Source organism: Peromyscus eremicus, chromosome 6 (genome assembly GCF_949786415.1).
Source record: "Peromyscus eremicus chromosome 6, PerEre_H2_v1, whole genome shotgun sequence".
In the NCBI taxonomy this organism is placed as follows: domain Eukaryota; kingdom Metazoa; phylum Chordata; class Mammalia; order Rodentia; family Cricetidae; genus Peromyscus; species Peromyscus eremicus.
The window spans coordinates 82,737,931-82,751,756 of record NC_081421.1 but is presented as its reverse complement, the minus strand read 5'-3'; the positions used below and the strand labels follow the sequence as shown (position 1 = coordinate 82,751,756).

General features: G+C 36.0%; 1 protein-coding gene across 2 annotated transcripts in view; it reads right to left on the bottom strand.

Moving 5' to 3' along the window:
• Positions 1-13,826, bottom strand: part of Vav3 (vav guanine nucleotide exchange factor 3) — a 341,908-nt gene that overhangs the window by 21,509 nt on the left and 306,573 nt on the right. For both annotated transcript variants that reach the window (XM_059266122.1, XM_059266121.1), the window contains exons 23-25: positions 10,422-10,538; positions 9,775-9,862; positions 3,192-3,321 (exon numbers count right to left, since the gene is read on the bottom strand). In XM_059266122.1, the coding sequence (XP_059122105.1) occupies positions 3,192-3,321; positions 9,775-9,862; positions 10,422-10,538 (335 nt within the window). The remainder of the gene's footprint in view (positions 1-3,191; positions 3,322-9,774; positions 9,863-10,421; positions 10,539-13,826) is intronic.

The following is a 13,826-nucleotide window of genomic DNA, read 5'->3' as shown; positions in this document are numbered from 1 at the left end:
TCTTTTGGCTATCCTGGGTTTTTTGTTTTTCCATATGAAGTTGAGTATTATTCTTTCCAGGTCTGTGAAGAATTGTGTTGGTATTTTGATGGGGATTGCATTGAATCTGTAGATTGCTTTTGGTAAGATTGCCATTTTTACTATGTTAGTTCTGCCTATCCATGAGCATGGGAGATCTTTCCATTTTCTGACATCTTCTTCAATTTCTTTTTTCAGGGACTTAAAGTTCTTGTCATATAGGTCCTTCACTTGCTTGGTTAGTATTACCCCAAGGTATTTTATGTCATTTGTGGCTATAGTAAAGGGTGATGTATCTCTGATTTCCTTCTCTGCTTTTTTGTCCATTGTATATAGGAGGGCTACTGATTTTTTGGAGTTGATCTTGTATCCTGCTATGTTGCTGAAGGTGTTTATAAGCTGTATCAGTTCCTTGGTGGAATCTTTGGGGTTGCTCAAGTATACTATCATGTCATCTGCAAATAGGGAAAGCTTGACTTCTTCCTTTCCAATTTGTATCCCCTTAATCTCCTTATGTTGTCTTATTGCTCTGGCTAGAACTTCAAGTACTATATTGAATAAGTATGGGGAGAGCGGACAGCCTTGCCTCGTTCCTGATTTTAGTGGAATTGCTTTGAGTTTCTCTCCATTTAATTTGATGTTGGCTGTTGGCTTGCTGTAAATTGCCTTTATTATGTTTAGGTATGTTCCCTGTATTCCTGATCGCTCCAAGACCTTTATCATGAAGGGGTGTTGGATTTTGTCAAATGCCTTTTCAGCATCTAGTGAGATGATCATGTGGTTTTTTTCTTTGAGTTTGTTTATATGGTGTATCACATTGACAGACTTTCGTATGTTGAACCATCCTTGCATCCCTGGAATGAATCCTACTTGATCATGGTGGATAATTGTTTTGATGTGGTCTTGGAGTCTGTTTGCCAGTATTTTATTGAGTATTTTTGCATCAATGTTCATGAGGGAGATCGGTCTATTTGCATGTATGCCAGCATGACAGAAGAGAGCACCAGGTCTTATTACAGATGGTTGTGAGCCACCATGTGGTTGCTGAGAATTGAACTCAAGACCTCTGGAGGAGCAGACAGTGCTCTTAACTGTGAAGGCATCTCTCCAGCCCTAAATCTGTACCTTAAGGCAATGATGCTTAGTAAAAGTTATGTTTAGATATTCAGCAGCATGACCAAGGCTATAAACCAGGGATGAAGACTAAAAGTGCCCACAAGCAACCGTTGTGTACAGAATATGCAGCAAAAGCTAAGAAAAAAAATACATGTGCTGTTTTCATTAAGTACTAATCCTAAATCAAGGCTTAATATAAAGTTAGCAAGAAAAACCTATGAAGCATCAAAGCATAATGCAGGCTGCTATGAGAACTACAAATATAAGCTTATACAACCCTTTGAAACCTAGTGTGTGCTGTGTAAGGAGAGTTAGCAACACTGTTCGGGAGACTTCTGGAGGAAGTTACTCACTGGAGGTGGGCTTTGATTTCTCTAGTCTGGCTCCACTTCTTGTCAACTCTCTGATTCCTGTCAAGGTGAGGGTAGGTGAGGGTCCCAGCATCCCTCTAGTCACTTTGGAACACATACTGCCATTCCTAGCCTCTGTGATGGACTGTATCCCCTTAAACTGCAAGCCAAAATAAATTTTTCTTAAGTTGCTTCTTGACATTATTTGGTCATAGAAACAAGGAAAGTGTGGATATAGTGGATTCATAACCTTCCCCATTCTGGTAATGTCGTCTTTGTTCCCCACTCCTCCACAGGGCTCTGCAGAACCAAGTAAACTATTCAAGTACTATTCCACATGCAGATGACCTCTTCTGCAATTTGGTTATGCCCGTCCACTGGAAAGGCAGGTAAGGAAAAGGAAAGGGTTTAAATTTATGTTTATCTAAAAGAAGGCATCATATAAAAAGAGGTCAGAAGTCATAACTTGGATAGACTTCTAAGAAGTTTGTAGCAAAACCACCTTTTAGGCTAAACATTCATTTTGAATGAGTAAAAAGTATGGCCTGTGTGAGAATCTCAGATAATTGGGCAATCTTGAGCTACAAATAGATAAAGTTGACAAACTAGGTAAAACTGCAAAGGTACTTAAACATTCAAGACAAAGTGCCTTCTTACTAGTTTTAGTACATGGGTCTGGACATATGTCAATGACCATTATGAGAAACACCATGAAGCTTTACAAAATTTAACAAAAAACAACCTCTCAGCTGATGTGACAAATGACTTCCATACCGTTCTGAAGTACTTGGAACTGTCCTGATGTTGAAAACCTGAGCATTACCTGGCTCCCTTTAGTGTAAGCTTTTAGGGGAAAAGTAAACTTCAAGTTATACTACACTGGTGCAAATCCTTTTTAGAACTACCTCTTCATCTTTCAGTTGTGCGTAATTTCAGGATTCTAACAGTAGTAAAATTGTTTTCATTTCTCCCCCAAAGTAGTTTTTATTGTTTTCCTTTGTTAAGATTTCTTAACAAGGGAGTAAAAATGTGTTTTCTTTACATTTTCATTACAGTGTTCTCTTCATAGGTTGCATCTATGTCTGGGAAGTACTTCACATGAAATGGTGAGGCAGAGCGAGTTTGTGACTTGGATTCATTGAAAGAGTGATGCAGCTGTATGTCTGTGTGTTTGTGTGTGGTCATCCTTCATGATTATTTATATTCTTCAAGAAAGTGACTGATGTATAGTTTAAAAACTACTGACAAAATGTGTTAATCCTTTCAAATGTTGGATTGAAATAGGAGCATTAGCAGAGTTAGGATTCCAGGCACACTGGAAGAGATCTGTTAGATACTATTCTTCAAATAGCATTACAGCCACACATGTTATGTATAAATTAAAGAGAGCATGGCTAATATAAAATCCAGTAAAAAGTATAAAACTTTACACATTAACATATCACTTACATTTTGATGGCTATTTTAACACGGATATAATTTTTAATTTGGCACAAAACCCGATAACTCGACACATTCACGAATCTCTCGGTCCTTATAACTTTGCTTAGCTCCAGAAAAAAAAAAAGGTGTCTGTTCATTGCATTAGCATATTAATTGGCTATATTTCAAAGTTCAGAAAGAGGATGTTTAATGTTATTTTGCTTTCATGCCCTTAAGTGACCAAAAATTGAAAGAAAAAAATGTATTCTCAATTACAATACTCACAGCTGTTGCCTGCTCTATTACCCCTCTGTCCGGCTGAATGTTCTGGCTCCTTGTATGGAAACTGTAGCGTCGTATCTAAGGTCCTGAACCCTTCTTTAAGAGAATGGTGCTTGTAGTACTCCACAAGTTCCTTTAAGAGAGCCAATTAAAGAGAGGTTTTGATACTTTTATTCTCATATAAACTCCTTAATCCATAATTATATAGAATACAAGGATGATCATTTTAACATTTAACATTTCCAAATCTATGAAAGTGTAAACGAGAGCTCTGCCTGCTATCTGAATGGATCTGTCTCCCACCCAGACAACTATCCAGTTTACTGGAGACATTTATCCACGATGGTTACCCTATATTATTCTTCAGGCATGCAAAGTATCATGTTTATCTTCAGTCAGATGTGGTACTGAAAAGAAGCCATGCTAAACCTCAATCTCAGAGTAGCAATTATTGTTGTTATTAGTGAGAGACGTGTCTTTCTGAAGAAAAATGAAAAGAACAGCTGTTTGCCTGACTAGATAGCAATTTCTACTTCCCCCCATTTTCTTTCAACTTATCAGAAAAACAAACTTAATACTACATGTACTTTTCCACAGTTAAGAGAAACGTTGACAAAGCACTGGACACTGTTCGGTATCATGCCTGGTTTAAGCTGATGAGGGGTCAATGTGAGTCTCAGCTCTCAGTGTCTCCCAGTATTGACAGAGGGCAACAGGGGCTTCTTTCTAATTGTTGTGTAGAAATAATTTGTCTTAAACAGCTCAAGGCCTAATATAAACTTCTACCATATTTCAATCTAAATCTTCAGAAAAATCTAGGCTTCAGATTCTACACAAATCTGAATCACTCTACTACGAACTGAAATAATAACAATTTCATAATGAAAATACTATCAGTAGCTGAATGTGGCAGATATAAAGTAGCTGATAAATAGTTGAAATGAAAATAAAAATGAATTACTTTAAATAAATTATTCAGTGCTTCTGTTATAGCACCCTAAAAAAGACTGGAGAAGCAATTCATTATTTGAAAAAATTACACTGTCAATTGATCCAACACATCTACTCCGTGGTTAAGTTCAAATTTCCTAAAAGAAATCAATCAGGCCAGAACCCACTCAAAACTTGAAAAAAAAAAAAAAGAGAATCATCAATGATTTATTCTCGTCTGCTTTGTAAGATGTGCTGTGCACTGCACTGTGCTGGGAGTGCCAGGGGTCAGAAAAATGCTGAAGACAAGATTCCCACTCTCTAGGAGTTCTTACCCTAGAAGGGAAAGTGAAGGGTTACAAGACTTCAAACACACACACACACACACACACACACACACACACACACACACACACCATGGTTACATTAACAAATTGGAAGCAGTGATACATCTAAATCACTGGATAAAGCAGATGAAGATTCTTTTTTTTTCACTTCCCACACCTGGAAAATGAGAGCCATAAAACATTTCACACAGGTCACAGATCATGCCTGGTACATATGAGTAATCACTACCATTATTCCATGTAACAAGCCCTTATGTGGCTTCTTGCACCTTAACCTAAGAACCTCATGAGATGAGCTTCAAACCATGGATGCAAGGAACTTGGTAAAGTTAACCAACTTGTGTGCAGTCCATATGTTAAGTTTCAAACCTGGGACAAATGGCTGAGGTGCCCATTAACATATCAAAGTGGACACTGGTCACCCGGTTCTCCCTGCATCCCGGCCTGCTACACCCCGCTCCCTATCCTAAACCTCTCCAGACCAGGGGCTAGGCTGCCCTTCCCTATATAATCCAGCCATTTTGGTTACTTGCCCATTTTTGGTCTACCCTTCACCCTCCTGGCCTCTTGGTCTGGCTCTCCATCTCCACTCTCTCTCCTCCTCACATAGCTCAGGCCTGTGTCCACTCTGAACTCTCCCAGACGTTTCTGCCTCTAGCTCTGCTCTCCTTTTTATCTACAATAAACTTTACCCCCCACCACACGTAGGAGCAGTCGTGTCCTTTTCTTTTTTATTTATTATCTTCATTTACTACATTACTTACATCTGTCCAGAGTGAGTCCTTTCAGTCGCATCAAGTTATTAATAAAGAGCAAATGTAAGTACAGAAAAGGGAAGCAGATGAAAGCCATATTTGCTATGACGTACCACCAATTCTGTTTTCTTAAACTTAAGATGCTATGGTCTTTGCATACATTAATTCTATAACTTAAAAGTGTGTCTATGTGAGTGTATGTATGTATGTACGCTTGTATGTATGTATGTACGTGTGTGTACGTATGTATATAGGTATATATGTATTCTCCTATGTATCCAGAGAATGGGAGTGCTTGATGAAACAAAGGGATGTAGAATTTGACTAACCATTAAAAACAAAGGGTAAAAGAAACAAAACACCAAATAGAATGTTGGATCTTAGAAATGGCTACCAATATGAGAATATGGCATTTGCATTATACTGATTTTTGACATGGTTTGGCAAGCACAGCTCAGAGGTTAAAATGTGCTTAGTGAAATATAATCAGTCTCTTTTAGATAATGAAATAAAAGACTTAAGGAAAACTACGTGTTTGCATATGGCATCACTGATAACAGTGATACCAAGGAGCTGTTCCCCTTGTCTTTACATTTCAATTAAGATGTGCTGTTTGCTTGACAATATAAATACAAATCTGAAATGAATCATGTAGTTCAATAGCTTTGAACTTCAATTTAACTTTATGAGAGAGAATATAAATTTTATAAATTTTGTTATAAATCATTATTAATTAAGATTAATGAGAAGTGGGCTATAAACTATTGAATTATTGAACTGAATAAAAGGATTTTTCAGTCATTTAATATTTTTACAGAAGAAAAAAAGAAAAGAAAAAGGCTTGTCTAAGAACCTGGGTCAAGCCGGGCGGTGGTGGCACACGCCTTTAATCCCAGCACTCAGGAGGCAGAGCCAGGCGGATCTCTGTGAGTTCGAGGCCAGCCTGGGCTACCAAGTGAGTTCCAGGAAAGGTGCAAAACTACACAGAGAAACCCTGTCTCGAAAAACCAAAAAAAAAAAAAAAAAAAAAAAAAAAGAACCTGGGTCAGGCAGTTTAGTAAACTGCAAACAGTCTTTAATATCTGGCCAAGCGTGGACGGTATTTTAGTTACATTTTTACAGTCTTAAGCAGGTAAATCTCCCTAAGACGCTCCTGAGTAGAGTTAAGGAGTGCCACCGTGGATCTTTTCCAATTCCTGGCTTTCTGCTCTCTGTAGTTTAGTCTAATCCACCCCTGCTTTAGCAGTCATTGACCTTCAGGTACAACAAGCAAATAAGATGATTCTAAACAAAAGAAATCTCTAAGCTTCCCTTATCACAGCTGACACAGTGGTGTCAACAATCCAACTCAGAAATAATGAGTGTGGGCCAGCCATTCCAATTACCAAGGAAATTCGGCAGTAGAGATGGCTTACAAGCAGCATTTGGACATAGCTTCTCTGGCATAATTGAAAATCAGAACAAAATTAATGCCTTGTAATCTGGAATCTGAAAGTCATTTAGGATTGAAACTTAATGACGAAGAAAAAACAAAGAGTTTGATTAACCAGGCTATTGAAACCCAAGGGAAGAAGCTCTGGTCCCGAGCACCAAACACAGCCCTCTCTATGAGACATCAGCTAATTTAAAATAAGCTTTCAAGTCTGCTTGTGTTTCATATTCTTTCTGATAAATATTTTATTCTGCACTATACTGTGGTTCATATGCAGAAGAACATAATGTAACACAGATATTGAGATACTGAATTACTCCTGGGGAATGGCTGAAATCCACACACCAATACTTACAGCAATGGGAACTGTGCAATGTAATACAACACAATAAACTGTGTCTGCTACAGACTGTATGACCTTTTTTTTTAAGACACCCCCTACATCTTAGAACCTCTTCCATCTTCTGAAAGAATCTGTTACCATCATATGAAATACTGCTTCTTGGCAAGTATCCACTTAGCATTTCCCAGCTTAGGTCTATAGCATACCTCTATCTTAAGTTCTCTAGCACACATGCATGTCCTATTTTGTAAGCTATTTTAGATCAGTTGAGTCATTTTATTTTGAACTGTCTTAAAACTACCATGACTGAGTCTTTTAAGATTCAAAATAAGGTTACATGCCCTTCTTTGTGAGTTCTACCTTAAACATTGTGCCTTGCTCTATTAAATTGTTTTATGAGAATCCAAGTCTGTCTTTTGGAAAAGTAAAACATTTAATCTAAAAATATATATAATACCTAAATATCACTGATTATCTGCTTATTGAATTTATTGAATACACAATTCTAAAAATTAAAAATAAAGATTCAAAATAAATTTATTCAACATATGAACAAAAAGTAGTGCTAACGTCAACTAGCTCAGCAGCTTCTTCAGCAACTGGTAGTTATTTGCTAAACCTGGCAAAAGGCCTTTGCTTATAACAGAAGGTTTTTCTCTTTCATGTCTTTCTTTCTTTTTTATACAAATATCCTTAAGCTTGTTTCTTTTCTTTTTAGTTTCTGTGGTAATTCTCAATTACCTCTTTTGAACCATTATAGTCTGAGCTTTCCTGAAAAGATTTCCAGGTGTGGAAGAAAAGAAAGAAAAAGAGAGAGAAGAGAGAGAGAGAGAGAGAGAGAGAGAGAGAGAGAGAGAGAGAGAGAGAGAGAAAGAAAGAAAGAAAATAACATAGGCAAGTGTATGCATCCCTAACAGTGACATTTGTGAGTGATACACAGATTTTGTGATACTTATTTGAACTCTGGGACATGTATCTTTACTTCCCTTTCCTGGGGACCAGTGAATAAATTTTAATGGTCTCTGCTACAAATTATTTAAAATGGAATGTCTATTCACTTTGGTATAATCATGGCTTTAGAAGATCTACAGCTCATGATGGTGCCACTAGCGTTTATCATCCCCAACATTCCCTGCTAAAGGACTTCCTTGGGCTGAACCAGGCGACACAAATCTCAACTGACTGACCCCTTCCAATGGCCATTCCTTTCATCCTTCCTGTGTGTCTTCTCTGATGAGAGTTCCCTTCGCTACCTTCAATGTCTGGAGGGCTAGCAGTTATCATTGGCCCTGCAGCATTTTTTCAAGTGTCATATAAACTGTAACACTGTGAAGAAGCCTCATTATCACCTAAAGAAGTTCTGCAGGCATGTCTTGCAGAGATGTGGAGTGCCCGTACACGCTTTCATCATGCCGGAGCTGTGCCTGTCATTCATCATCTGTACACCCACTTGCTACATCATTTCTAGGTTTTTATTATATAAAGAACCTCCTCTGGTCAAGCTCACTCTCTGCTCTCTCTCACAGCCTGATGGGTGCAAGACATGTAAGTTACTTCCAGCAGCGAGGATGCCTGGATCTTGGTTACCGATTTGACAAGAGTTTCCATTTTTTTCAAGACATGTCCATGCTGCCTGTCCTTTGCTTTTAAATTTCAAATGTGCCATTTATGTCTATAGATTTCCTCCTATTTCCTGCTCTCTCAGCTCAAGATGTTTTGATTTCTTTAAGGCACAGATCTCTATCTTGAAATGGTTTTGAGATAAGGCATTCAAGCTGGCTGAGCTTGTAAGCCTTCTTATACTCAATTTTAACTCATTTGTATTCCTAAGTGATTTCTGTTATTTTCCAGAAAGATGTAGTATATATCATTTGACTGATAGCTACATCAATGAATCTTCCCTCTCAAACTAATCAAAGATTTTAGCAGCTACAAATGTATCTTGTGTCATATATCTAAATTCTTTATTAGTTCAAGAAACTACCTAAGTGGGAAAAAAATAGATTTGTAGCCTCTTCTAAGAAAATAAAATTTCTTTACTGTTGATAGTGTGTATATAATATGCATGTATGGTCTGTATGACATATACACACCATAACTATTAATAAAATTATCAAGATTTTTATAAATTGACAGAATTAATAAATGCATTCTAATCAAAATAAATTTCTCTGCGATATCAACTGTTGTATGCAGCAAAAATATAAAATTACTACTAATGCTTGTCTAATGTAATGAATGAGAACTATCATTACACAGACAATTTATAATAGCAGAAAATATAAACAAATTTCAAATTGACTTTATATTAAATTTTGTATGAAATATACCTAAATGTCAGAGGTATTTATTAATAAACACTTTTCTGTCCCATAATTTATAATGACACAAAATAGCTTAGTGAAGAGACAGAGGACAAAAGAAGAGGAATCACATAGTAAAGATGTCATTTGCCATTGAGACAACACACTCAAACACCCATACAAACAACTGAAAGTTATAATTGAGTTGGCCATTGCTTTAAGAATCATGAGTAGTATAGACTCTAAAATATTATCTCAAACTTACAAACCTCATTTACAATGAGCAATAGTATTTGAGCAGTGTAAAACTTCATTGGAATTCTTCAACCTGGAAAATTAGGATTTTGCTAAGGCCTACACTATTATTCTCTTTAAATAATTTTCAATGGGTACCATTGCTAAGAAATTATAGAGTTAAACTAACTTACCAGTAGAAAATGGGAATTATAGATTGAAAAGAAATAATCAATATTTACCATTAAGCTTTTAAATTTTCTATTTTCTGCAATGTGAAAAAAGCCATCTCTTGTTAAAATCTTGATGTGTTTTGCTTCATTATTGTACCTGTGGGCAATGAATAACTTATGAATATAAATGTGTTTTTAATCAGTAGAAATCAATAATTACCAGAGGGCATGCCCCAATAACATTATAGGAATTAATTCTGAAGACAAAATATATACTTATGCCAATACAATGGTGACAGCTAATTAACAAAATGTATTTACTAGGTGGGTTGAAGATATAACCAATATTGAAGTGAGAGAAGATTTGGATGTGACTAATCATTGTGCTTAATTTACTTAGTAAGTTCAGTTTGAGAGTACAAAAAAGGACAAAATCTAGTAATTTGTATTCTTAGAATTTACTAGAAATACACACATATCAAATAAACAAAATGTAATGTTATGAAAGAAATCCATTATGCCAATTAACAGCCTATAACACCCATTACTATTTTCCTTACAGATATTTTCCAGTATTAATGAACTGTCTGGATAATTGCATTATTTCTGCTGTAATTAGAACCTTGGTTTTCAACTTCAGTGTTAGATGTGTCACATGACCTACACAGTTATGAACACAGGAAATCTATTTCTACAAAAGCACGTGTCCTACTTACTTAATGCTAATTGCATATTCTCCAGACTCCTTGGTCCTGAGCCTCACAAGGTAAGTACTATTCACCCTGTTAATAAGTTCAGTTTCTGCCTGCAATCTTTCCATTGGTCCAGCATACCTGGCAAAAAACAGGAAGACAAAAAAATTGAATAAATGTATCTGAAAAGAGAGGCTAAGTATAATTATCTGTCATGGTTTTACTTGTATGCTAACTACATTGCTTTAAATAATAATTCAGAAAATCTCTTTAATATGTCTAAACACAAATGTGGTACAATGTTACATCAGCAAAATAAACAGTGCCTAAAAACCAGTGAGCACCAGTAAATATCAAATAAACACAAGAGACAAAGACAAAGAGAAGAATCAGAAGATACTAGACCAGAAAGACTGTTTAGGACAGCTGTGAGAAGTTTAGGAACACATAGGAAGAAGACTATGGGAGGCATGGCCCTGCATAATACACAGACAGACAGACAGACAGACACACACACACACACATACACACACACACACACAAACACAAACACACAACTTCACCTTTCCTACGTATACTTTCAAATATCTTTTGAGGATCTTTTTAAAAAGACTCTGGTATAATTTAAACTATTTTAAAATAAATACTATTTGGATGTGAGATTAATTATCTTAGTTCATAATTTTGACAAATTTCTAGAGAAACAGGAAGTAATGAAGGAATTCTTTTCAAAAGCGGATACTTTTTCAAAACCAGAGTTCAAGTTTCTCTAGACTATATGGGCCTTAAGCACAGCTGAATTCCATCAAAACAATAACCATCATAGTAAAATACCTAAACTCTGGGTGAAATTATTCTTGTATGATTCTTTGCATCAAATTTAAGCATACCACATAGTGGTAAGGAATATCAAAGATCCAGAACAACTGAAATTAAAAGGGAACTACCTTTGGATTGGCTCTTTTCAAGCTATTCATGAATTAATATCCCAGAAAACTGACTCACATATCGAATCATAAACTCAGCATAAACCCAGCCTTTAATCTACACCATTTATTTAATATGTATACAGAAGACATTTAAGCAAAGTTTGTGGAGCTGGGTGCAGGCAATCTTGCGCCAATTATAAATGGGAATTACTGGCATTTTGTACCAATGGCACCGTTTTTAAAAGGCAGTTATGATAACCTATGACCTATTAGGATTTAGTAGAGTCTGCTTCATGCTTACCTCATCAGCCTTATTTCTTCCAACCTCAGCATCTCTACTCTCCAGCCTTCTGTATCTAGGGATTTTCAGTTTCCTTCTGCCTATAAGGTCCCTCATAGACCATGCTCTTACATGGACACACATTTCTATCAACACAATTGATCTTGTCATCCAGGTTTAGAGAATCATCCTGTCTATCCATCTAAAGAATTGTCCTGCATATGTAACCCTCACTTCAGCATTCTGAGTACAGTATTCCTATTGTCCTTGCCATCACCACAAAAAATATATATGATATATATATATATAACATATATATGTGTGTGTATGAATGTATATATACATATATACACAAAATTGGTGTAAATATAATTAAAATATAGTTTAAAAAGGTAATCTACACTACAATGAAAAGCAGTAATCCATCATATGAGCTTTCTACTCCAAGTCTTGGGTCAAATATTTAACCTGTTTTTCCTTATTTCTACATAGATATTTTAAACAATTGTATTTTTATTACAATTCATTAACTTATAACTCTGAGCATAAGGAAGGAAAGCCACTTTTCTTCAGACATACTCTGTGACAGATTATTGTCTTTCTATAACTTCTGTGAAGCCAAGTCATCATCAGGCCCATTTTGAGCAGGGTAGTAGTTAAAAAATATTTGACTTGTAAAAAGTAAACACAAACTTTTTTTTGTTTTTTAGGCTGTTTTCTTTCCAAATTCTCTAAAAAACTCCCTAACAATACATGTTTAATGTTATATATTCTACTTGCAAAGTTCTCACTCTTAATCCAATGGCTTCTGAGTCCCCAACTCACTTAAACTAATTGATTCTTCCTGTCCGCTAGGCCTGCTGCCCCCTTCCTGGATTCTGCATTTTTCTTTGCCTTCGAGTAAAAATTCATCATTAAGTTTCCCATGAATAGAGTATGGGATGCAATACTTTGAAGCCCAACACTTACAAAACACTTCATTTTACCCAACACTGAATTTATACTTTGGTTGGGATAGAATTCCAAGTGAGAAAGGATTTTACCTCTTAAATATTAAATGGCATTATATCATTATTAACTTCCAATTGATTTCATTCTAATTTCTGACTCATTGGATGTAACCTGATATTTTTTTCTCTTGGAAACTTTTGAATTCTGTATTTTCTGTATTAGAAAATTTTAATGATAATGTACTTTCTTATGGATTCAGCAGCATCTCTAAATTGTAGACATGGCATTTAACTCTGGAAAATTTTGTATTATTTCTTTAGTAATTGATTCCCTTAGGCATTTATTCTTCTTTAGGACGTTCTTATAAGTCGAATACTAGCAAGAATTCATGTCAACTATTTAATTTTAAAACATTTCTCCCATCTTATCTCTTTCTTTGATATTTTTGAAAATTTTTTCAACATTTTCCCAAGCTCCTAATCTTCTTAATTGCTGAAAGCATTTCCATTTTACCTATGATGGAATATCTTGTACAGCCTTGATGCAGGGAGAGGGGCTTGGACCTGCCTCAACTGAATGTACCAGGCTCTGCTGACTCCCCACAAAAGGCCTTACCTTTTTGGAGGAGTTAAGGGGCAGGGGAGGCTGAGGGAGTAGAAGGAGGGAAGAGAGGGGCATCTATGATTGGTATGAAAAAATGAATAAAAAATTTCTTAATAAAAATAGGGAAAAAAAGCTTTCCCATTTTCATATCATTCCTCTTACAAAACATTTGTTATGTACTTACTTCAAAGTTTTCCTCAAATGTCTGGTTTCACTTTTTTGTTTGTTCATATATAAGGAAGCTGAATTCAGGGACGAGTGAGGGTCCTATGTGTGCAGGTCCAAAAGTACACCACTGTGCAGAAGTCTGCTAATTTGGCAAAAATCTGATAATTGGGCTGGGAAATGTCCAAATGTTAGGGGTTTGGATTTTTTTTCAGTTTATTCAGTTTCTTTAGAGTTCTCTAAACTCATTTCTGCATTTAAGGAAAGGGTACAGTATGAGAGGAACTGCTCCATGCCAGATCTAAGCTATATGAAGAAAACGGGGTTTCTCACCTTTGATATAAAGACTTTCCTTAATCTAAGTGGTTTTCAGAGTGCCATCTCCCAGTCTCTGTTAGGCCTGGCCCTTCCAAGTCAAAGCCCTGTGTGGTTCTGTTTCCCCATGTAATACACCTAACAACATTGTCTCTTGGCAGTGTAAAAATGCAGGTTATTTGACAC